We start from the raw sequence: 26,898 nt of genomic DNA, 5'->3' as shown, positions 1-26,898 counted from the left end.
TTCAGTATTGGGTCTTTATCCAACTTAGGCAATGTACAATGTAGCTATGTATTTATTACCTCTGCTCAGTATGTAAATGGAGATATTTACTCTGCATACATCTTTCCGATAGATACCTATATATACTGCAGACCAAGGTGTTTTTGCCCAAATGTAACCCGTAGCTAGCTCCTTTAAGAGAAATTGATTAAATCTGGTGGAGGTCCTCACTCATGCGAGTTTATGGGCTTGATCATGACTTATAATACTCTACTATGTTTGCCTTTACCTCTCTTGGGTGAAGGTTGATCCTTCGGATAGTGAAATGGTTTTTCTGTAGGAACACAATTTTCTGCTGGTCGTCTTCATATGGGGAGCAAGAATGAGATAATTGTTGCCATATTCTTTTTTCCCAAGATGCTGACAACTAATTGAGCAGGCAACATCTATAAAGTGTATTGCAATTAACCATTTAATTTATGAGATGTTTGAGACTTGCTTACCTTCAGAGAAAATATGCGATTGATGTCACAATGTCATGTTGTGAAATTTTATCACGAGGGAGTTAATGACCGATAAACAGACATGCAAAGTTTTTGTATAGCACCTATAAAGTTGAGGAAGGCTACAAGTCTATAGTAGTATCTAATTTACAGCGATAGAGAAGAGTAAATGAATACGTAGAAACCCAAGTAGCAGACCATTGCAAATTAGTAATTCGACAACAACAAAAGGACCATTGCAAATTAGTAATTTGCAGCGATAGAGAAGAGTAAAATTCAAAAAATATGATTTAAAAAATCAGGAGCACTGGTGCTGCTTATGTCTCAAATACACTTTTCGCAAGGCTACTTGCAACTAAAAAGACTGACAAACAAAGTAATTCTCTTCCATATTTTCTGTGTAATCTGATCTCTCTTGATGCTAATTTTCTTTGGGCTATCGGTGTCTCTTTTCTTTTTTATGACAGTGGATAGCACGTCCTTCCATATTTACTGTGTAATCTGATCTCTCTTGATGCTAATTTTCTTTGGGCTATCGTTGTCTCTTTTCTTTTTTATGACGAGTGGATAGCACGTCCTTGGGCACATTCATTCACTGTTTTGACACGATGTGGTATGTATGCTTAAAACATTTGCCATGCTCTTGAATATGAATTACAAATAATATTTGGTGCGCATATCATTTAAATCTCAATTATTTCCCAATGTGGGTAGATACACCCAGATAAAAAAATTCTCTGTTCATTTGTGCCAAATTGCTGGTGTTTGTGAAGGTTACCTCTTTGAGTAATGATGTCGTGATTCCTCTAAATTATATGCCAGACTATCTAAGAGGACGAGCTACCGGTTTGTATCTATTCGTGTGCCCTAAGACAGAAAGTAAATAACCTAATCGCATTACACACAACAGCGGCATAGATAAGAATGCATACAGTTCTACTTCTACCATGCCGGCCACTATGTTAGAGCGAGATGCAGGCGGCGCGGCGAAGCGCGCATGATCATCTAGTAAGAGAAACACTATGACGTTCTGCCATCAACCTTACAGATTTAAATCACCTTCTAAGCACAAACACCAAAAGATGCAGCACCATCACCAAACTTCACCCTCGACCTTCCGGAGCATAGGTTTGAAGCAACATAATTCTCTTTTCCATTGGCCCACATCCATACCCAACAATTGTAATGGTACCATTTTTCACACATTATACTCCCAGTAATAATTTGCACACAAATATCAAATATATGCAATTGTACCCAAATGTTTGACCTTCCATACAAAATAACACGACAAAAGTAGTCTATGTACCTGCTCTAAAGATCCACTCGGCCGTATCAGGCATGCAGGATCCAGTATAAACCTATAGATCCTAGTGTAGTGCACTGAACCAACTACTTATTGCATAATTTGCTAGCAAATACCTATAACATTGCAACTTACGTGTCATCGGAAGAAAGGGTATCTTGAGAAGCACCATCAAAATTGTATATGAGTTCAAGGGCAGCAGCTAAGTTGAGCAGGTGGAATAGTTAAACTGAAATTGTAAATAGCTACAAGTAGAAAAATCTGCGAAAAAAAACTTATTATGACAACAAAATCCATTTTTGAAGCATGGATGCTCACAAAAAGGATCATCAGTTATGCCATGTCAACATTTACAGTTTCCCTCTGCAGGTCCTCCTTTTTGTTAGGTTTACATCAGTCTGAATATGTATTTCATATTTACATAATTATTTGCAAGGAAACTAAGATGGCTAGCACTTGTCATCTACATAACATAATATTCTATTCTAGCAATATGTACATTGACTGATAAAATCCGTACCTATGTAAGTTTTCCATCTCTAGTTTCGGTGCAGAATTCTTCATTCTCTGTTGTTTATTCGGCTTTCTAATAAAAAATTATGAATTTTAGCTATCTTCTTTTAGCTACCTAAATCTACCCAAAGCTCCATAATACAATCAGACCATAGCGGGATTATATGAAACGCCCTGCTCCAAGCCAGAAAAAACATAGATGAACATTATAGGGAGTTAATAATCCCCACACTAAACCAGAACAAACAATGGACTATGAGAACTTTTGTAATAGGTGGAAGAATATTTTGCAATCATAGGCGATGTTCTCTTGGCATGCATGTTGATGACATAAAGGGAGAAGCTGATATATCAAGACTTGAAATGGAAGAAGACAAGCTCCCGGCCGGAATTGATTCCCTCAAATGGAGGTCATATACACACCATGCGTCCAGCCCCAACAGAGCACTTCCTCCAAAAGTTAGTGCAATAGTTCCTGAAACAAGAATATCAATCGAGTTGGCTGGGTTACACAGACATAGATAAAGAAAAAACTGACAAAGAAGGACAAGGGTGAAGTGCAAAACTAACCTGGGTGGCCACCGGACGGACGGGACGAAGGTCAGATGGAGTCATCGACCCAGATGGAGCATGCAAGAGAAGGGAACCCACGGACACAGACCATATTTATATGGAGGAGACAAACAAGGAGGAAGATGGAGAGACAGTAGAAACGCATGTTTATTCTCAGCAACAGAAATGGAAGGGAGACGGAATAACCTCTGCCGTGAATCAATGCCGCCGGCCATCGACCTTCGCCTTGATTACACCGCCGCCAGGCCTCCACATGTGTTGCTTCTCAACGAAAAGAGAAGTTTAAGGGAGTAGGAGGCCCGTGGACCAAATAGTGAGCCTCAAGTATCTATTGGCCTGTTTGAAGGATTTTCTAGCCCGGTTAACCAAAGAACGCCCAGGTCAGCGTGCCGAGTAGCAGCCCAAACAATGGTGTGGCAGGTTTTGACGCGAGTTACGGTGGGAACGGGATGCTGTGACCTTTCGGTTTGACACGGAAGATCTGGACCATTCATATGCACGATCGGACGGATAATAACGTCAAATCGCTGTGATGACTCCTAGCTAGGTGAGTTTTACTGTTAACTAATTGTGCAGTCATATGAATCATCATCTACCTTGTGTTCTGCCCTTAATTTTCCATTGGGAAAAATTGTTCAAGAAAATTAAAACCAATGATCATTGAATACCAGGCGAAGAGCCTGTCTATATTCTACGAGCTGAATTATGTATCTTTTTTTTTTTTGAGAAACTGAATTATGTATCTTAACTTCATAGAAAGGCAGTTACTTCTTCAAAAAAAAAGGCAGTTATACTTACTATTCCCTTCGCTGCAAGAAATGCTGATATTAAAATGGATTCTTTTTGTGCAGTTTTCTTACCTTTTGCTGGCATTTCTTCTGACAGTGGAAGTTTACATTAGAGAAGACCCTCGGAACTTATGCTATTGCAAATAAGACCATGTCGAGTCATGATATATGCACTGCTGGATAATCTCTAGCATAGTTTGGATATATTCGAAGGAACGCGCCGGCTGTCTACAATGGTAGTTATCAACTAGGTATTGTTTTTGTACTGATTTAATTAACTCTGCGGATAAAAGCTCTGGCATGCTATTTGATCTCGACATGTTTGACTACCTGACTACCTTTTATGTTACTCTATCCTTTTATTTCAGCGCATTGCGATGTTATATCTACATCTCTTTATCATCTGATCCTGAACCGTTTAGTGTAGATTAAAGTGGGGCATTACTTATGCCCTTGCAAGCTAAATTAGACTAGAAAAATACTTTACATGTGTGCCCTTCCTCTTTTCTTTGCATTATGTTTGTTTATATGTGACCAAGCTTGTGTTGTGCCCCTTCACAGAAGTGGCTTCGTTCATGGTTCTACATACAAGTACATATATTCTGAGCCTGAATTCCCTGGATTATGGTATGTACTTATTACATAACTGAAATTATTAGTGATGTTTACTAGACCTATTAGATAACTAAATACTCCTTCCTTTTTCTTTACACTAACTGAATATGCCTTCCTGAATTAAAAGATGAATGATTCTTCGGTCTTGTTTCTGACTTGATTCATGTTTAGCTCATTCCCATTAGATTGCATGAAATTATCATATGCAAAACAACCTCATAAGCTGACTTCCTGATTTTACACAAGAGTGATTTCATAAGTCACTGCTCAGTTCCCATTATGAGTATCTGTAGTTGTTGGCCCTATTTTAAGAGCACACTGAGGACATATACATGCCCTTGTAAAACTTGATGTGCTCTGTACATACAAGTATGCATCCCCTTTTTATGACTAGATTTTCAAAAGCTTTGAAATCATGTCATGGTGGACGTCAGATATCCAACAATGCATTTCTCACTTTGTTTTTCTATGTTGCTCTGTGTACGAGAAGGAAGGAAAAACATTTATTTTCATCTCAAGTGGTACTAAGTTTCTTCATATGGTTTCTTATGATAATACTAGAATCCATTCGGATGCATACGATATACTTGGAAGGGAGATCTTTCTGGACTACTTGGTCAACATCTTTTGACGTTGTATGCGAATCATTGCCAAGGAAAATTAACATCGGGACTGAGGCACCAACACCAAAAATTTATGCTCCTACAATTGTTGATTATATGCAGGAACATCACCATACATCAACAACTACAGAACTATGTTTTGGATTGGGAAATAACTGAGAGTTCCTTCGGTTACCGTGTATGCAGTACCAGCCAGCGCTATGTGACATCACAATAGATCCAGAGAAAGGAAGGACGAAAGGAGAGACTCTATCATTTCAAGTGATGAAGTGCTATAACAAATGTGTTGGATTAGAAGCAGCTGTTTGTTTTACTTATTCCTATTAAAGTTGCAGCCTAAGGTAGCCAGTTCTTATGTTATGTGTAATATAATTATATTCTTTAGTATATTAGTTAGTATGTACAAAATACCATTCTTATAATGATATCTCTATTTTGCTCCTGATGGCATATACCTTGGTCCGGCCCTTTTTAATTGACCCAGATTTAATACAACAAATTTGTGTAAACCGTCTACTGTCTATTATATTATAAAATTATGCTTTATTAATTAAACTTTTTCCACAATGTTTGCTTTATTTTGCTTATCCGCCATTGGCGGGCAAGCACGCGGCAAGCCGCGCTTTCCTACCTAGTATATAACATGGTTTGGTTGCACCCAACGGCGGTATAAATAATTTCTGGACCAAGAGCGAGTTAAATAAATATACTTTACACTAAACATGTATACTCGTGTATAAATTAATTTGGTATACACCTTCCCCATTACACATTCAACATAGTTAATCAAATATGAATTGTTACTAATATTGATTGTATCGTTGTTTTTATTCCAAAGTATATAAATTATTAGACTTACCTTGTGCTAAACAAATATATTTTTTAACAAAATTATGTATTTTCTACTATACGAACATTGACAAAATTGTACCCATCCTTATTTTTTGCATCTACGTTAATGTTTAAATATATTTAATAGTTTCATAGATATATGTATTTAGGTATGTTTTAACAAATATCTTAATAGGGAGATTTCTAGTGTATTATTATGTTAGATATTTTTCTAGAAACTTTTAGAATATAAATTGAGCTATTTTCATGTCTACCAGTCTTTTGTGGTCAGATTGCCTTACATGTTACGTTGTGTTCAATAATAATGTGACAATGCACGCATTATATATATTGGATATTGAAAAGTAATCAACCAAGTTTCATAAATTATAAATTATCTAAATTTATCGTACAAACAACTTGACTTGCTAGTCTCATCATTGTTTCTGGTATACACAACTTTTCATGTTAGTTTTTTCAAAACAAATGTGCACAATATTAAAAATATAAATTTAGTTACCTTTGCTTTCACTACAACTAGGAGAGCTTCCACATTAGAGAGACTAACGATTTGCCATCGTCGATCAATTTGGGATGCTCCAATGAGCGAAGCCTTCAAACGAGCTAAGCCTTTTATAGATAACTAATAGTTGTTGGATATAATAGATAATTACATAATGATAAAAATACTTTACTTGAAACTTGGATTTTAATCATTTTTCTGATTTACAATTCTAACTTAAGCCTAAAGATTAGAGATATGCTAACTACCAACATAGATACGTAGCTTGGGCCCTGCCTCTCGATGGCCTAGGGCCGGTGCCCCGTGGCCCCAGCCTTTGGGCCGGCCTTGGCTGCATCATACAATGTACCACAAAATGAAAGCTATTGATTATCTAAGCTAAGGTGGTGACTGACGACGGGCAAGAAGAACAATGACAAGAGTCACAGACAAGCTTACTAGTGCATCTCCTTATTTGCATAGCAAACACAATACTCTATATCATTCAGAACAAACAGTGGCAGGTGATTAGATGCCCAACAAATTCTTGAGATACTAGCTAGAATCCCTACACAACCAGTACAAATTGCTTATCTCATTGGTGGGCAAAAATAGCTGCAACTTTCGCTTCACTCAATCGCTATTCACAGCGAAGAGTACTTTTTTTTTTTGAGGAATCTTCGGACCATGAAGCAGTGAACCATCCACAGTTAACATAAGATGCCCTATTATGTGTATATAGAAGAAATCCAGCCAGTAGTGCAGTAGTTTCACATCCCACCATTACAAAATAATGGCTAAAGCAAAATCCAGTTGCTCCTCGTGTCATATCAAGCTCACCGCAAAATCCATGACAAATGATCCTAACCTCTGTTCAATGTCATTTGTATATGTTCTTTCCACCAAGACTAGCATAGAATTCTAATTTCCCTAGGACTAGACTTCCCACCTCTTGCCATTCTCTAGTGAGCTGCCACCAACTTGGGCTCAAACTCACAAGGCTGCCACTATGTGGGTTTTGAGATTTATAGGGAAAACTGAAATCTAATTTGGACCACTAAAAGTAGGCCAAATATTTCAACATAGACTAGTATTATTTCACAGACTTGTCGCCCAAACGACTGACACAGTGACACCAGCCAGCACAACGAGCATGTCAGCCATGCTCTCGAGACAGGGAAAGCTGACATCCCAAAAGGTACTAGTCTAGTATTCGTGTTAGTGTTCCTTGGTTCTACATGGTTGCATAAACTAGGTCATTGTCAGTATATACTACAATGATGCATCCTAATTTGCATGTGGGTGAGCAACGAAATAGAGTTGACATGGAACAATGGTGCACATCCTTCCGGGTCTTAAAATTGGAGAGACGAAGCCTGCAATGTGAATTACGCAACAGCTTTTGTTAAGACCAATAAACATGTGCACTCACTGGAAATTTAAAGAACATAAATTATCAACATACTTGCAGATCCAAGCCAATGTGTTTAGCGACCTGTATCTTCCTCATAAGATACTGGTTCCATGTTTTCCGTTTGGGAAGCTGAGATAAAATTGAAACTAAATCAAGTTCCAGTCTTAAAGAATAAATAAGGAACACAAACTATGCAAGAGGAAGCATGCATACCTTGTTCCAAACCGCCCATGCAATCAACCTACGTGCTTCATCCTCTGGAGCCTAAAGCCAATCAGATTTTTTTTGTCATCAATATTTATGAGATATATTTAAGAACTACAGGATTTACCAATACATGTCCACTCACTACAGGAATGGCGCGATGCGCCGACGGCCGTGGCGTACGCCGACGGCCAAATGTCGGGGCCGTCGGCGTACGTCCGGTCCAGGGCAGCGGCCCAAAGAGCCCCTCGGCGTAGACATCCCCTCGGCGTAGAGACGGATACGCCGACGGCCACCCTCGGCGTACCCAAGGCCGTCGGCGTAGCACGAGCATCTGCTCCGGTCCCGCTCCGGCCGTGACGGCCCGGTCACGGCGTCGGCGAGGCGCCGAGGGCCACCCTCGGCATAGGGCATCACCCACCTATGCCGACGGCCACCCTCGGCATACATTTTTTTTTCCTTTTTTTTCTTTTTGGTCATTAACTTTATATTATGTTTGTTTTATTTATGTACTAGTATGAATTATGTAAAAATAGTTACTTTTTTAAAGAAAAAAATGGTACATGGCTTATGTAGATCCCACGAGTGACGCTCTTCGTAGACGGGTCGACGGGATCCGGTACGCCCAACATCTGCTATCGATGTACATATGTCCTAAAACAAAGGAAAAAAGTCCATTGCTAACCCTAACTTTAACCCTAACCCTAACCCTAACCCTAGGGGTAGATTTGCGAGGTCCACTGCCCCTAGGGTTTCCCTAGATACAAACCACCGGAGCGTCCGAATCGCTGGAAACTCCTGCTACGGCTCATCCGGGGCCTATTTCATTCCAAACCTATGGTTTCCATGTGCATATGTCCTAAACAAAGCAAAGAAATTAAAAAATCCATTGGTGAACCCTCGCACGAAAAAAGCTATAGGGGTAGATCTGCGGGGTCCCCGCCCTAGGGTTTCCCAAGATACGGATCACCGGAGCGTCGGAATCGCTTGAAAACTTGCATTTGTCCCTAACATATGTGTACAAGTGTGATGTAAGGTTTGTCTAACCTTGCATGTACCCGGCGTTGACGATTTCCGCATACATGGGCCCACACTTGGTAAAATCCGGGATTTGTATGTGGAAACTCCTGCTACGGCTCATCCGGGGCCTATTTCATTCCAAACCTATGGTTTCCATGTGCATATGTCCTAAACAAAGCAAAGCAAATTAAAAAATCCATTGGTAAACCCTCGCACGGAGAAAGCTATAGGGGTAGATCTGCAGGGTCCCCGCCCTAGGGTTTCCCAAGATACAGATCACCGGAGCGTCGGAATCGCTTGAAAACTTTCATTTGTCCCTAACATATGTGTACAAGTGTGATGTAAGGTTTGTCTAACCTTGCATGTACCCGGCGTTGACGATTTCCGCATACATGGGCTAGCACTTGGTGAAATGCGGGATACGTATGTGGAAACTCCCGCCACTGCTCAAACAGAGCCTATTTTATGGTAAAGTATGCCCAACCTATGGTTTCCATATACATATGTCCTAAACAAACCAAAGCAAGTAAAAAAGTCCATTGGTAAACCCTCACTCGGAGAAAGCTATAGGGGTAGATCTGCGGGGTCCCCGCCCTAGGGTTTTTCAAGATACAGACCATCGAATCGTCGGAATCGCTGGAAAACTTGCATATGCCCATAACATATGTGTACAAGTGTGATGTAAGGTTTGGCTAACCTTGGATGTACCCGTTGTTGACGATTTCCGCATACATGGGCTAACACTTGGTAAAATCCAGGATACGTATGTGGAAACTCTCGCCACGGCTCAAATGGAGCCTATTTTATGGTGAAGTATGCCCAACCTATGGTTTCCATGTACATATGTCCTAAATAAACCAAAACAAGTAAAAAAAATTACATTGGTAAACTCTCGCACGGAGGGTAGATCTACGGGGTCCCCGCCCTAGGGTTTCCCAAGATACAGATCACCGGAGCGTCGAATTGTTGGAAAACTTGCATCTGCCCCTAACATATATGTACAAGTGTGACGCGTCATTTTATGTGCTAAATGTTTTCCGTTTCGCGCGTTGGCGGACGGGTGCACGCGCGCGCGCGGTACGGCCATACCGCATGTCCCGGCGGCCCCGTTTTGCGCGGTTGGCAAAGCAAACGGAGCCAAAAAATCGAGCGGAGCCGCGTGGCGTCATTTTATGTGTCCTAGTGACCACTTGCAAAAGACGGAGCCGGGATACGGCAATTATCTTGGAGAACCCTTCACGAACAGGGCTATCTCGTCCGGAGTTCTATGGCTTTTAGGGGAAATGAGTAGGAAACAGCCCGTTTCACCACATAGTTTGTCGGAACGAGGCCATATTTGGCACGTGCGTGGGCCTTAGGATGGGAAGCAAGGCCCCGGTCGCGGATTTCCAATCCGAACCACGGGCGACGGTTTTTCCATTTTCGGGGTGCCGGAACGGCTTTTTTTTGAAGCGGCTACATGGTGCGCATTTCGGTATCGCGCGGGACCTCCGCGCGGCGGTAGGATACCTCCTACGCACCACCTATCACATGCCATATGCGCGCGGAAGCCATCCGGGAATCCCACCCGCTTCTGCGGTGCCCGCCGAATCCGTCGGAAGCTGTCCGGATTTGAGCCGGGGCGACACTTTCCTTCGCTCAATAAATGGAGGGAAAAATGTTTTTAGGTCTAGGACGCGTCATTTTATGTGCTAAATGTTTTCCGTTTCGCGCGTTGGCGGACGGGTGCACGCGCGCGCGCCGTACGGCCATACCGCATGTCCGGCGGCCCCGTTTTGCGCAGTTGGCAAAGCAAACGGAGCCAAAAAATCGAGCGGAGCCGCGTGGCGTCATTTTATGTGTCCTAGTGACCACTCGCAAAGACGGAACTGGGATACGACAATTATCTTGGAGAACCCTTCACGAACGGGGCTATCTCGTCCGGAGTTCTATGGCTTTTAGGGGAAATGAGTAGGAAACGGCCCGTTTCACCACATAGTTTGTCGGAACGAGGCCATATTTGGCACGTGCGTGGGCCTTAGGATGGGAAGCAAGGCCCCGGTCGCGGATTTCCAATCCGAACCACGGGCGACGGCTTTTCCATTTTCGGGGTGCCGGAACGGCTTTTTTTTGAAGCGGCTACATGGTGCGCATTTCGGTATCGCGCGGGACCTCCGCGCGGCGGTAGGATACCTCCTACGCACCACCTATCACATGCCATATGCGCGCGGAAGCCATGCGGGAATCCCACCCGCTTCTGCGGTGCCCCGCCGAATCCGCTGGAAGCCGTCCGGATTTGAGCCGGGCGACACTTTCCTTCGCTCAATAAATGGAGGGAAAAATGTTTTTAGGTCTAGGACGCGTCATTTTATGTGCTAAATGTTTTCCGTTTCGCGCGTTGGCGGACGGGTGCACGCGCGCGCCCGGTACGGCCATACCGCATGTCCCGCGGCCCCGTTTTGCGCAGTTGGCAAAGCAAACGGAGCCAAAAAATCGAGCGGAGCCGCGTGGCGTCATTTTATGTGTCCTAGTGACCACTTGCAAAAGACGGAGCCGGGATACGACAATTATCTTGGAGAACCCTTCACGAACAGGGGCTATCTCGTCCGGAGTTCTATGGCTTTTAGGGGAAATGAGTAGGAAACGGCCCGTTTCACCACATAGTTTGTCGGAACGAGGCCATATTTGGCACGTGCGTGGGCCTTAGGATGGGAAGCAAGGCCCCGGTCGCGGATTTCCAATCCGAACCACGGGCGACGGTTTTTCCATTTTCGGGAGTGCCGGAACGGCTTTTTTTGTGAAGCGGCTACATGGTGCGCATTTCGGTATCGCGCGGGACCTCCGCGCGGCGGTGAGATACCTCCTACGCACCACCTATCACATGCCATATGCGCGCGGAAGCCATGCGGGAATCCCACCCGCTTCTGCGGTGCCCCGCCGAATCCGTCGGAAGCTGTCGGATTTGAGCGGGGCGACACTTTCCTTCGCTCAATAAATGGAGGGAAAAATGTTTTTAGGTCTAGGACGCGTCATTTTATGTGCTAAATGTTTTCCGTTTCGCGCGTTGGCGGACGGGTGCACGCGCGCGCCCGGTGCGGCCATACCGCATGTCCCGGCGGCCCGTTTTGCGCGGTTGGCAAAGCAAACGGAGCCAAAAAATCGAGCGGAGCCGCGTGGCGTCATTTTATGTGTCCTAGTGACCATCTGCAAAAGACGGAGCCGGGATACGACAATTATCTTGGAGAACCCTTCACGAACGGGGCTATCTCGTCCGGAGTTCTATGGCTTTTAGGGGAAATGAGTAGGAAACGGCCCGTTTCACCACATAGTTTGTCGGAACGAGGCCATATTTGGCACGTGCGTGGGCCTTAGGATGGGAAGCAAGGCCCCGGTCGCGGATTTCCAATCCGAACCACGGGCGACGGCTTTTCCATTTTCGGGTGCCGGAACGGCTTTTTGTGAAGCGGCTACATGGTGCGCATTTCGGTATCGCGCGGGACCTCCGCGCGGCGGTAGGATACCTCCTACGCACCACCTATCACATGCCATATGCGCGCGGAAGCCATCCGGGAATCCCACCCGCTTCTGCGGTGCCCCGCCGAATCCGCTGGAAGCTGTCCGGATTTGAGCTGGGGCGACACTTTCCTTCGCTCAATAAATGGAGGGAAAAATGTTTTTAGGTCTAGGACGCGTCATTTTATGTGCTAAATGTTTTCCGTTTCGCGCGTTGGCGGACGGGTGCACGCGCGCGCCGTGCGGCCATACCGCATGTCCGGCGGCCCCGTTTTGCGCGGTTGGCAAAGCAAACGGAGCCAAAAAATCGAGCGGAGCCGCGTGGCGTCATTTTATGTGTCCTAGTGACCCACTGCAAAAGACGGAGCCGGGATACGACAATTATCTTGGAGAACCCTTCACGAACGAGGGCTATCTCGTCCGGAGTTCTATGGCTTTTAGGGGAAATGAGTAGGAAACGGCCCGTTTCACCACATAGTTTGTCGGAACGAGGCCATATTTGGCACGTGCGTGGGCCTTAGGATGGGAAGCAAGGCCCCGGTCGCGGATTTCCAATCCGAACCACGGGCGACGGCTTTTCCATTTTCGGGGTGCCGGAACGGCTTTTTTTTGTGAAGCAGCTACATGGTGCGCATTTCAGTATCGCGCGGGACCTCCGCGCGGCGGTAGGATACCTCCTACGCACCACCTATCACATGCCATATGCGCGCGGAAGCCATCCGGGAATCCCACCCGCTTCTGCGGTGCCCAGCCGAATCCGTGAAGCCGTCGGATTTGAGCTAGGGCGACACTTTCCTTCGCTCAATAAATGGAGGGAAAAATGTTTTTAGGTCTAGGACGCGTCATTTTATGTGCTAAATGTTTTCCGTTTCGCGCGTTGGCGGACGGGTGCACGCGCGCGCCGGTGCGGCCATACCGCATGTCCCGGCGGCCCGTTTTGCGCGGTTGGCAAAGCAAACGGAGCCAAAAAATCGAGCGGAGCCGCGTGGCGTCATTTTATGTGTCCTAGTGACCACTTGCAAAGACGGAACTGGGATACGACAATTATCTTGGAGAACCCTTCACGAACGGGGCTATCTCGTCCAGGAGTTCTATGGCTTTTAGGGGAAATGAGTAGGAAACGGCCCGTTTCACCACATAGTTTGTCGGAACGAGGCCATATTTGGCACGTGCGTGGGCCTTAGGATGGGAAGCAAGGCCCCGGTCGCGGATTTCCAATCCGAACCACGGGCGACGGCTTTTCCATTTTCGGGGTGCTGGAACGGCTTTTTTTGTGAAGCGGCTACATGGTGCGCATTTCGGTATCGCGCGGGACCTCCGCGCGGCGGTAGGATACCTCCCTACGCACCACCTATCACATGCCATATGCGCGCGGAAGCCATGCGGGAATCCCACCCGCTTCTGCGGTGCCCCGCCGAATCCGTGGAAGCTGTCCGGATTTGAGCCGGGGCGACACTTTCCTTCGCTCAATAAATGGAGGGAAAAATGTTTTTAGGTCTAGGACGCGTCATTTTATGTGCTAAATGTTTTCCGTTTCGCGCGTTGGCGGACGGGTGCACGCGCGCGCCCGGTACGGCCATACCGCATGTCCCGGCGGCCCCGTTTTGCGCAGTTGGCAAAGCAAACGGAGCCAAAAATACATGTGACGGCGGCCCCGGTCGCGGATTTTATGTGTCCTAGTTATTAGAAGTCGAAGTGGTAAAAAAGGTAATCTGGATAATATATACTAGTATATTATAGTTATTAGATGAAACAATGAAAGAAAAAAAATTTAAAAAAATACATGTGCCGAGGGGGGTGTGCCGAGGGGGCCCCTCGGCGTATCCAAACCCTAGCGGGAAGCCCAGGGTCCACCTCAACGGCTAAGCCGACGGTGGCCCTCGGCGTAGGTGGGTATCTGGCTAAGCCGAGGGTGGCCCTCGGCGTATATCGGGATCTGAGCTTTTCACCTGGTCGGCCACGCTCCCGCTCGCACTTTCCCCATCGCGTTTTTCTCCCGCAAAATCACACGAGCCGCCGCCGCACGAGCCCCGCGCCGCCCCCCCCTCTTCCACACCTGAGGCCCGCGCCGCCGCACCCTCCTCCTCACCTGATCTGCCGCCGCAGCCCCCTCCTCCTCCTCACCTGACCCCCGCGCCGCCGCCCCCTCCTCCTCACCTGAGCCGCCGCCACACCGCCGCCGCAGGTCACCTCGTCTCGACCCGAGCCCCGCGCCGCCGCCGCAGGTCACCTGAGCCACCGCCGCCCCCGCTCCTCCTTGCACCCGCCACCTCCGAGGCCGGCCCGCCACCTCCCCACCCGACCCCCTCCGCGCCCGACCCGCCACCTGCAAGCCGGCCCGACCTGCCTCCCCTCGCCCCGGCCATCCTCCTTGCCCCGGCCATCCTCCCGTCGCCGCCTTCCTCCTCCTCAGCACCCCTCCCAGTACCCGGGAGATGGTAAGAAACTTTAGCCTTTGTTTTGTTTTTGTATTCCTTCAATTGTTGTAAGAGAAATTGATGTAGAAACAAATAGAAATATAAAATTAGAATTGATTTGAAATAGTAATAGAAATAGTGGGGATAGAAATATAAATATGTATGTATGTTCTCCAACAATTGATAGTGGGGATAGAAATAGAATAGTAATATAAATATGTATGTATGTTCTCCAACAATAGATAGTGGGGATAGAAATAGAATAGTGTAGTTGAAATTGAAATGCTATGTTTAATAATGGAAATAGAATACTGGACATTTGGAAAGAAATAGAAATGTGTAGTTGAAATTGAAATGCTATGTTTAATAATGGAAATAGAAATGCAAATGTGAATTTCTTCTAATAATATGGATTTGTAATAGGCCATGCCGTGACCGCCTCGTCGTGAGCACCCCGGCGTGACGATCCCGGATCTTGACGCGCTTCTCGACGGTCACCGACATCGACACTCTCTTGTTCGACTACTTCCTCTACAGCCGAGGGTGAGCAAAATTTCCAACTTTTCTCCGCATTTTATTTATGTCACTAGATTCATTTTCCAAGTCAAGTTGCGTAACCTAGGTGTCACTTCCCGTCCTCAAGCGTTACGCGGATAAATATGCATTAGTGGTCGGCATATTTTCAACCGTAACGCTTGCGGCATTTACGGGACGATCGGCGGATCCGTAGTTGGGTACGTTCTCCATGCTCTGCTCCGGTCCGAGTCGGGATTTCGGCGGCGCCTCACCGTTGTTCTCCGGATGCACATCCTCTTGTCTTTTTGGCGAGACGTGTATCGGGAGAGCAGCGGGAGGTGCTGCCGAAATTTGACTCGGACCGGGTAGCACATGGAGAACGTACTCAATCTACGGATCCGGCGGCTGCTAGGAGCCCACCTAGTAGAGATGTAGGTTGATGCATTCGTTTTGCTGTTAAAAAAATTAAAATATGATGCATTTTCCTATTTGATATAAATGCTATGCTTGTCGTTTGGCTTCCAATAGAGCGAGAGGATGGCTGATAATGGATGGATGTACACCGGCCGTGTTAGTGCGACTAATAAAACGAGATGAGTGGATAAGGAAGACTTGGCATTTAGTGAAGGAGTTGGCGCGTGGTACAAAACGAAGGTTCAGCCACTTTGCCCGTGCAATCGTTGCTTGAAGCATCACCGTCGTGGAAAGGATGACATGTTTAAACACCTTACGCAATATGGGTATATGCCTCGTTACGTCACGCGGATCGACTTTGATGAGCACGAACGTGACGGAGGTGAGGTGATGCGGCAGCGGCTCAATGGCAATGAGTACGATGGGGTTAGAGACTTTCTAGATGATCTTGTCGATGCCCACATGCCGAGTCGCCACCTTCACGGGAGGAACCGCCGAGACCGGAGGAACCTCCGGAACCGGAGGAACCGAGCCGGCCGCGAAGGCCTTCTATGATATGATAGCCGGCTGCTAAGACGCCTCTGTACGATGGCGCCGAGATTTCTCGGCTCGATGCCATCTCCCAATGTCTAGCCGACAAGACCCGGTACAACACCACCGTGACGGCTTCGAAGCAAGTACGAAAACAAGCGGTAACATGTTGCCCAAAGGGCATTGTGCTGCCTAAAAGCACCGCACGAGACGAGGCAACTCATGTCGGCGCTCAACATGGATTATCAAAGGATAGGCTTGTTGTGAAAAAGGCTGTGTTCTCTTACGGAAGCGGTTTGCGGAGGACAAGTACTGTCCCATTTGTAAGGCCTCTAGGTATGAAGAGGTAACGGGAAAGGATGGTCGGGTGAGGCGAGTCAAAGATCGCAAAGTCGATTCTTCGGTATCTCCCATTCATAAAAAGAATCCAGCGGCTTTACTTGGCGAGGAGACCGCCAAACGGATGACGTGGCACAAGATGGGGACTCGAATAAAGGACAATCGGGGGCGGACGAAGATGGGACATCCATCCGATGGCAATGCATGGAAGAACTTTGATAGAAAATACCCCCATAGGGCAGCGGATGCTCGGAATGTCGGAATTGCGATAGCTACGGATGGCTTCAATCCATATGGTATGTCGAATGCCAATTACGGTTGTTGGCCCGTGTTTGTAATTCCGCTCAATCTCCCTCCCGGAGTCCTAATGACGAGGAAGACCATGTTTCGTCGTCGATCATTCCGGGGCCCCATTACCGGGGAAGAACTTGAGTGTCTACATGCGGCCGATTGTGGAAGATTTGAACCACTCTTGGCACCACGGGACGTTGACGTACGACCAGAGCATCGAAGACAAACTTACGCATGAAAGTTTGGTTGCGGTATACCATGCATGACATGCCCGGGTACGCCCTAACATGCGGATGGTGTACAGCTGGTAAATGGCCATGCCCGGTGTGCGAGGCATCGACTTGAGTTCCTTTGGCTAAATAAGGGTCGCAAGTATGTTGCGTTTGACACGAATCGGCGGTACCTCAAACGGAGGCATCCGTTCGGAGAAGACAAAAAGAACTTCAAGAAAGGCAAAGTTGTGCATGAAGTAACGAGAGGTGCCAAAGTTCGATGGTATAGGCTGTTGATGCCGAGCTACGTGCTCTCGTGCCGGCGGCATCGGAAGCTGGCCATCAATTTGAGGGATATGGTGTAACGCACAAGCTGGACTCACGAGGCAGCCTTAACGAAGCTCGAGTATTACAAGGACCTCGAACTTCCCCATAACATCGATGTGATGCACACCGTAAAGAATGTCGCGGAGTCCTTATTTCACACGTGCCTAAACATTCCCGGGAAGTCAAAGGATAATGTCAAGGCTAGAGTCGATGTTGAGAAGCTCTGTGATAGGAAGAAATTACACATGCAACGTCCCTGCGGCCGTCGAAAGAATTGGTTCAAGCCGCACGCCGACTTCCGCCTTGATTCCATCCAAAAGAAGGAGGCATTCAAGTGGCTAAAATACGTTGTGATGTTCCACGATGGTTATTGTTCGAATATGAGCAAGGGAGTCAATCTTTCGACGGGAAAAGTCACCGGGCTCAAGAGTCATGACTATCATATATGGATTGAGCGGCTGATGCCGGTGATGCTTCGAGGGTATCTCCCCGAGAAAATATGGCGAGTGCTCGCGGAGTTGAGCCATTTCTTCCGCACGCTACTGTGCTAGCGGATATGTCCTAAGGTTATTGAGAAGCTGCAAGTTCAAGTGCCGGAGTTGCTATGCAATTTGGAGATGATCTTTCCGCCGGAGCTTCTTTACTCCGATGGCACATCTCATTGTGCACCTCGCAAACGAGGCACTATTGGGTGGCCCGGTGCGGTTTCGGTGGCGGTTTTGTATTGAGAGAGAGTTCAAGTATATTCGGAAGATAGCTGGAAACAAAGCCAAGATTGAAGCATGCATAGGCTGAGGCAACGTGCCTTCGGGAGATGGCGAGATGCCGCAACAACGTACTATCTCGATGAAGTTCCCACTCTGCATAACCCGGTCTCTCGTTACAATGTCGACGTGCCCATGAATGACCCCAAGCTTCAACTATTCCAATGTCCCGGTGGCAAGGCTGGTAAAGGACAAAAATATAGATTGGAGAGGGAAGAGAAGGATTGCATAATGCTCTATGTGCTTATGAACATGAAGGAAGTGGTGGGGGGGACGACGACGATGGCGGTCACGATTTCATTAGGTAACATGGTGTAATGCTTATTGTATCTAGTTTCGATCACCTACACTCAACTCGGTCTAATGCTTATTGTATCCTTTCGGCGAATTCACGGATGAACGGTGGTGGCTTCCGCGCGATCCCACGGGCGCGGAGTTGGAGACTCTGCCGAAAGAGGGTGCTCCCGAAGTAAAAATAAACTTTGTGTCTTGGTTCATGAAAAAAGTAATGTCTAAGCTGTCCCTCTTACCTACCAATATGTGACTTGTCCCTGTTATTCCACGTAACTAATGCACACAACAAATTTGAACCGTGCTTGTAGGGAGCTGATGCAAACGTTGAGATGACGAGATGAGTTGAGATGTGTTTCCCAAGGTTGTAACCGTGACGTCATGAAGTATGAGAAGTATGACGTGAATGGGTTTCGATTCCATACGAGACACACCGGAAGGGCCGGGCGAATCCAAAAACGATAAATACTGGTGTCTTCACTAAAGGATCCGATACCTTTGATTACTACGGGAGGTTAGAGAATGTATACGAGCTGACCTTCAACCGTACAAACAAACAACTCAATCTCGTTGTGTTCAAGTGTCATTGGTTCGACCCAAGAGGTGGACGAGAGAATTACCAAGTCCATTGGGTTAGTTGAAGTTAAGCCTTCCACCACCTATACCGGAGCCGATGTCTATATTGTTGCTCACCAAGCCAAGCAAGTTTATTATTTGCCGTACCCATGCCAGAAAGCGGCCCTCAACGGCTGGGAAGTCGTGTTCCAGGTATCGCCACATGGTAACCTACCGATTCCCTCCGAGGACGATTACAACAACATTGACCACTGTAACATACGAGGGAATTTTCTATCAAGAGGAAGAGGACTTCGGGCACTTTGAGTTAGAATGTGTTCTTGAAGAGGACCTCGGGAACGATGCGGAAACTCGTGGTGAGTCGGTGGTGGATCTAAAGGACATAGATATGCTCGAGAAGTTACAAGTGGAAGATGATAGCGATGATGAGCCTCCACCCGTCTATCAAAATCCAACTTACTACTCAAAAGATAGTGATAGTGATAGTGGCAAGGAGAAACAAAATGAGATTGACGATGAGATTGATGACGGCTGGTGAGGGTCTTTTATGTGTTTATATTTCAACATGCTTCTTATTTGTTTAGTATCTTTATGCTTAGTATTTATATTTTTTTCAACATGCTTCTTTATTGTTTAGTATCTTTATGCTTAGTATTTATATATTCTTGAACATGCTTCTTAATTGTTTAGTGTCTTTATGCTTACTATTTATATATTTTTCAACATGCTTCTTAATTGTTTTCTCTTTCTCAATGCGGGTGATTGAACAATATGAGCGGCGGCAAGGAGGACTCGTCGAGCTTGCTTAAGAAGATGCAACAACGCAAGAACAATGTTAGAAGGAGTGAGAGGGAACCGCGTCGCAATCCGCGTTACGAGGACTTTGCGGTAGGAGGAGGAGGACGAGGACGAGGACGAGGACGGGGACGAGGTGGTGGAGGTGGAGGTGGCTTGGGAGGAGGTGGAGGTGGAGGTGGAGGTGGGTCTGGGGAGGACCGGACTTTGAGCCACCACCCTCGGCTTCGGGCGACGTTGCTTCCGGGTTCTTTTTGGAGGGGACGTCTAGAGAGGAGGCGGAGACGGAGTCTAGAGCCGAGGAGGACTCTAGCCGCGGGGTTGAGACTCCGGAGGAGGATGGGCGGCCGAAGGCAGTGAAGATTCGTGGGGAAGCGAGAGTCCCCGACGAGAGGAAGGAGCCTAAGACCCATGAGGCGAAGACCCTTATTATTCCTGGTGGCCACTGAGTAAGTGTACTAATTTGGCAATTTCGATTTTCATGTACTAATGTTTGATTTTCATGTGCTAATGTTTGATTTTCATGTGCAGCAATTGGATATTTCCTCCGGGGGTCAAGGGGCGCCTGCCTAGCGGCATGATTGGAGCTTTGCTTAGGAAGTTCGGCCGGGCAAGTACTATCCCTCGGCACTCGTCCCGGCTGGCGAGAAGAAGCTAGCCACTACTTGGATGGACTACGAGAGTGCCCTCGGCGTAGGCTTCCCGACGGCTGCTCGAGGCCGTGATGAGAAAGTTTTGGGTAAGACATATTTTCTCGAGCTTCGTTCATATTTGATGACCCCAATGTTCTAACTCATGAATCTCACAATTGTTTTTTGCATGATTGAAGTGTTTTTATCGTGTGGCGCCCGAGGTTGAGGAGACGGCCGCGAACAGGACTTTGCGGGCGACTTGTGAGAGGTTGACACCGCGGGTGTGGTACAACCAAAGGATCACGTCCGCGGGTCACTTCGGGCGGAGAGAGGCGAGAGGGTCCATAAGCCGGACATTGTCGGTAAGAATGCTAAGGCCGAGTACGAGATGACGGTGGAGGACTACATGTCGGTGAGTAAAATGTCAATGAGATTCTACATTGCTACTAAGTTGCGATTGCATTAGATTGAGTTGAGTATTGCATTTTCAGGTTATCCCCGATTGGGCCGAGCCGCATGCCGAGGCATGGGAGGAGATGGTTAGGACGAGGTGGCTCAAGATGGACGAGGACTTTGCGGCACGTGGCGAGGCGGAACGCGGAGAACCGAGGCGACGGTGGCACACACTGTGGGGGAAACCTCGGCTACGAGCGCTACAAGGGGAAGACGGTATGTATACATTTTATTTTCCTTCGGGTTCAAAGTTGGTACTCACAACATTTCCTTTCGCGATGCGAGAGGGCCGCGTTAGGACCCGAGGAGGAGATGTCGACCTCGAGATATACAACAAGATGCGGCTTAAGAAGCCCGATTTCTCGCAGCCTCGGCCCTCGCTCCCCGAGTACTTCGGCACCTACGCCGGGGACGTCGAGAACTACTTGCGAGATGGTGAGGCATCGTCACCCGGAGGTGGATGACCCCATGAGCGCGGAGGTCGACGAGGAGTCGTTGGTCCTGTCGTCCGGAGGGTTGCCGCATGGCCGTCTCGCCATGATGAACAAGGCCGTCAAGCATACCCTCACCACGACCTTCACGCGTCTCAAGGCGGGACTCACCAAGGACAGCCCCCTCTCCCGCCTCGTCGCCGGGCTCGGCAACAACCCGCATACGACGTAAGTTTCCCTCATTTCCATCCTCTTTCCGACTTTCGTTCATACATTGCTAAGTGCTAACGAGACATGAATTTGTGAAATTGTAGCCGACTTCGAGGCCGCCTACGTGGCCGCTCATCAAGAATATCGGGTGGCCTTCAACCAGCACCAGCAGCACTTCATGGAGTACATGGCATATATACATGTAAGTTCCAACCTTTGTTTTCGCAAATGATGACAAGTCCCACTTTCCCCTAGTTTGATGCTTCATTTACGCAAAGATCGACATGTAAACTATCTTGCGGGCGTCGATGGTGGCCAATCAAGCTGGACGGACAGCGGATTTAGGGCCGATGCCTCCCTTTCCGGGGCCGGCGCCAAACATGCCATCGAAGGAAAATTTCGCTGCGGAGTACTATGGGAGAACAACGGTAAGTTCTTCGCCAAACCGAATACTACGGCTTTCCTTTGCCTCGCAAATTGCTAACATCTCGAGAACATGTGTGTAGGGAACGGGATGTTCCGGAAATCAGGGTGGTGGGAGGGAGATCACACCGGTTCATCATGGTGGTCCTTCTCCCGGTGCTACACCCGGTACTTCTCCCGGTACTTCTCCCGGTCCTTCTCCCGGTGGTTCTTCCGCAGCTTCTACCGGAAGGAATCGGCCGGTGTTTAGCGGCGACGAGCTCCTCTAGTAGTCCCATGTATCTTATGCACACTATGGCACCATGCATGTATGCACACTATGGCACTATGACACTATGTATGCAACCTATGGTACTATGACACTATGTATGCACTTGATGTTATATGTATTTGCACTTCATGCCTATGAATTTCATGTGAATTATATGTGCTTGTGTATCTGTCAAATGCTGGAAAACGCGCGAAACAGCAAAAACGAAAAAAATGAGCCAAATGGCACCCTCTACGCCGACGGGTCTACCCTCGGGGTAGCTCCCAGGTTCCACCAGGGCGCGCCACGTGTCCAGAAATGGACCAAATGGTCGCCTCTACCCCGACGGGGAAGCCCTCGGCGTACCGTCCGTCGCCCAGGGACGCCCAGGCCGCGCCACGTGTGGCTGTACCCCGACGGGGAGGCCCTCGGCGTACCGTCGCCCAGGGACGCCCAGGCCGCGCCACGTGTGGAGGTACCCCGACGCGGGAGGCCCTCGGCGTACCGTCGCCCAGGGACGCCCAGGCCGCGCCACGTGTTGAGGTACCCCGACGGGGAGGCCCTCGGCGTACTGTCGCCCAGGGACGCCCAGGTCCTGCCACGTGTGGACGTGTGCCGACGGTGCGCCCCTCGGCGTAGCCGTAACGGCCGTCACCTTGACGGTGCCTGTAAGCGAGCTGCGCCGACGGCCCGTACGCCGACGGGTGGGGCCTGCCGTCGGCCCTCTCCGTCTACGCCGACGGGCGGCGTTACGCCGAGGGCCACGTGGCCTTCGCCGAGGCCCACCTTCCCCGAGGAGCTACGCCGAGGGTCCCCGTCGGCGTATCGTACGCCGAGGGCAAGTCTGTCCTACGCCGAGGGCCGTAGGCCGTCGGCATATTGCCGGATTCCTGTAGTGACTATATATACAACTGGAAGCTCAGTTTTACTGTAATCCCGTGGGAAGCAGAAAATTCCTTGTGAACATACATGAACCTTGTATCATCCTATTTAGCATGTTATGTTAGTGGCCATGTGATGTTGTATTTATTTTTCTCTACATTACATACTGCATCTATTTCATTTATCTAGTAGCTAGTATATATATACTTGCCATATCCCATAAGGCTGTTTCTGAAAAATGCCACATCCCGTATCCCCGTGTTTGTATCTCCGAACTGGTGCTTCTCAGGTTTAAAGTCATCCGAGAATAACAAAAGGAAAAAAACAATAACACATTAATGATTTTTTTAAGCAATATGTGCATAGTAGCTTGCTCGCCACATGCCTTCTCGTGATGCTCAATGGTGCGGGATTAGGTAGCAAGCTAATGTACATAGTTTCTAACTTTCTATCATTTAAGCCGCTAGGGTATAGCTAGCAGTGGATGTTGAATCTGGCTAGAAGTGTATGATTTTATTGTTAACAATAATAGAATTCGTTGGTGATCCCTCATTTAGAATAGATGGACAATCAAATCCAGTGTAAATTGCATATACTTTTTAATATATCATACTTACGTCATCGGGGATTCCTTCCACGCAGATGTCAAACTGGACAAGAACGATGGGAAATGAAAATCATTATCAAGGATAATGCACGTCAATAATCAGAACTCAATATGATCAGGGCATGAATTGCACAATATGAGCTAGAATAACTTACGGAAAATTGCAAATTGGAGTAGATACAATTATCCAGTGCAAATTGCATACGCCCTTTGTGTCGAGGGGACAAATTCTCTTGATTGACTTGGCGCAGAGCATCTCTGAAAGTAATCTGAGCACAATTCAAGAAACAAAACACACATCACCAAACATATACAGCAGACATGAAAAAAAATAGATACTATGGTATTGTTTGTAAAGAGAAGGCTTAAATGCACTAGTACACCACAAATGACGATTCCATATTCTCGCAAAGAAAAAGACGATTCCTTAGCATTTGTGTGACACGAATTATAATGCTAACCTTTTGTGCAGTGACACGATTCCAAATCTCAAAAAGGAGATGATCAATGTCTTCGCAATAAACATAATCAAAACGCACACTCCAGAGGTGATCCTGAACAAAAAGAATGTTGATGTCAAATAAAGCAAGAACCATTGCTGACCACAATAAATACTTAAAAGCAAAGAGAAGATACTGTACCGTGTATGCGGTAAAAGCTAAATCAAAGCTGATGCAGGGAAAGTCTACCGCGATCTTCACTGCTTGCTGAAATCCTCTAGCTTCCATGTCCATCCACTAAAGAGCGAAGGGGTTATCAGGGTATTATACTACATCTGTACCTTTGTTCCATGGTTTTCTTTAGGGCATGCTTACCTCATGAGATTCTCGTTCACATTCCATGTACTCTTTAATCCACTGTCCCAAAAGATAAAGTTACTGGTATCCCAGAAATATCAAGAAAATAGCATATTCTAAACCTTAATATCTTCATCTAAGTGATGCATATGCATACCTTAATTTTCGTTGATATTTCTTCAAAGTACTTGATATACTCTGTATCTATTTCGTAGCTAGTAAACCACGACCTGTACTTCTCCCAGTCGAGGAACATCATACCATCCTGCACCCCGGGGGAGAAAAGAAATACTCCGTACATGAAATACATAACTCTGAAAGTTTTTGATCCTACCATTTAGCCATGTCCATCATTACTGAAACGCCATAATAATTGACACTTGTGGAAGTTTCAAAAATAACTTTGACATGAGGCGAGGGAAAATAGTGAATGTGTACAGTTTTACTCCTTCCAGACAAAAATGCCTTAATATTTATACATTCCCGTGGTCTCCAGGATGCAACTTAACATTTGTTTCCATTTTCACAAATATACAAAGTTTAAGTTAAATAAATTACATCACCGTATGACAAATACCATCATGACAACGCTACATGATCAATCCAAAGAACTCAAAGATGGTACTGATCATTGAAATACATGAACTTGCTGAAAGTTTTTTATGCTGCTGTTCAACTTAAACTTGCTGTCAGGTCCATCATTACTGAAGTGCTATAATAATTGACACATGATCAATCTAAATAAATCCGAAGATGTTACTAACTATTGATATTGTTTCATGAAAACTCACTGCGGTGACAAAAAAAATTGCAACTCGAAGGAACAGATGATTAATCCAAACGGAAGTAGTGGAATGTTTGGGCAGAGGCCACTTACATCTCCATTAGCAAGGACAAGGCGCTGGTAGTCAGTCAAGTAGGAGTGAACAGCGTAGTCACAGTCGAAGTACCAGTCGAAGGTGTCCACTTGGTCATGGTAACTCAGTGGGTCATTGTAATACATTTCCTCTAGAGCTTCCGGAGAGTACTCCTTTCTCAGTGTCATATCATCCAGCTCATCTCTGCACACCCCCTCTGCCAACTGAGAACACAATCAGGGAGAGTTAAGGTTATGCTTACAAGCTAGCAGGAGCATTGCAAATTAACTAACCCCTTCATATATCAAAAGGAACAACCTTGGAAGCCCTGATGCGGTAGAGCACAAGGCGTTCATACACCAGGCGTTGCCGTTCGTTGTCCAACCTTCGCCCGACGAGGGTGCCGGGACGACGCCTGGTGGACAGAACCGCAAGGCATCGGCGGAACTCCTCATCCTCCTGACGGTGTGATTTTCCAGATCCTCCTGCAACTCGTCTGCTGAACCCGATGGGCGATGGCATTGGCGGCCTGGACCTAGCACGCGCGACATCGTCTTCTTCCGCAATCGTGTCTCCACGAGCAACGGAGGGCGATGTGGGAGACGGGACTTGATTCTTGCGCCTCTTCTGCCCCTCCCACCCTTGCCCTCCTTCTATCTCCATGATCAACTCTGCAGCATCTCGGTAGGAGATCGAGGTCCGCGCCTAAGCTGGCCCCTATTGTGTAGATTGATACAGGGGTTTCGCCGGTCTCCATCGTGGAGGTTCGGACTCGGGTTGGGAACGGAGACGAAGCAGACAGGGGAAACGCAAGGGGCGGAGAAGAGATTGTTTTTCGGGGCCGGCTGAGAAGAAGATGGATGGCCGAACCTGGTGGGCCGGCCCAATAAACTATTTGTTTTCCTGTTTTTAACGTCTGTGTTTTATTTTTTCATTACTTACAATTGAATTTATTGTTTTTTCTTATATATCTTATTTTCGTCATCATTTTTTAAAAGTTTACCAATTATTTTCCTTCTATTATTTTTCATTCTTATCCATAAATACATTTTTTATATTTTATTTTATTTAAAAAAATAGGAATATTTTTAATTGATTAGTATATTTATCTGCATATACATAAAGTTTTTGAATATTTTATCAATTTTAATTATTATCCATTTTATTATTCTGAAGATACATGAACATCTTTTAAAAAATATGTATGAACATATAATTTGATGTAAATGAATATTAATTTAGGAATATTAAGTGTTGGTTTCATGTATATGAACATTAATTCATAATTACGTGAATATTATATTCAATACACGTAAATAATTCCTGTAAACTATATGAACAATGTTTTTTATTTTAGTTAAAAATATTTCAAACAAGTTTATCTATCTATGTTTCACAAATATGATTGCTTTGTATGTAAAATTTGAAAAATAAATACAATTCCTAATACGTACATACAAAAAATTGTACATATGTTCATTCGTTGTGCAAAATGTGGACCATGTATAGGAGCCTTCAGG

The 26,898-nt window shown here is 46.4% G+C and overlaps 1 protein-coding gene and 1 long non-coding RNA gene across 2 annotated transcripts; both read right to left on the bottom strand.

Annotated features, from left to right (window-relative positions):
* Positions 1-7,497: 7,497 nt before the first annotated feature.
* Positions 7,498-23,767, bottom strand: LOC124683545. The gene is made up of 4 exons (XR_006996737.1): positions 23,735-23,767; positions 7,861-7,911; positions 7,699-7,776; positions 7,498-7,609 (listed from the first exon to the last, which is right to left on the bottom strand). It is a non-coding gene; the product is annotated as an uncharacterized LOC124683545 (long non-coding RNA).
* A 533-nt stretch (positions 23,768-24,300) lies between these two features.
* On the bottom strand, positions 24,301-26,041 carry LOC124657747. Its single transcript, XM_047196264.1, has 6 exons — positions 25,697-26,041; positions 25,399-25,602; positions 24,679-24,786; positions 24,540-24,581; positions 24,361-24,461; positions 24,301-24,322 (listed from the first exon to the last, which is right to left on the bottom strand). The coding sequence occupies exons 1-6, from the start codon at positions 26,039-26,041 to the stop codon at positions 24,301-24,303; spliced, it is 822 nt and encodes a 273-aa protein (XP_047052220.1).
* Positions 26,042-26,898: the final 857 nt, after the last annotated feature.

Source organism: Lolium rigidum, chromosome 1, assembly GCF_022539505.1.
Source record: "Lolium rigidum isolate FL_2022 chromosome 1, APGP_CSIRO_Lrig_0.1, whole genome shotgun sequence".
Classification (NCBI taxonomy): domain Eukaryota; kingdom Viridiplantae; phylum Streptophyta; class Magnoliopsida; order Poales; family Poaceae; genus Lolium; species Lolium rigidum.
Note: the sequence above shows the minus strand (reverse complement) of the source record. Positions and strands in the feature narration are given on the sequence as shown.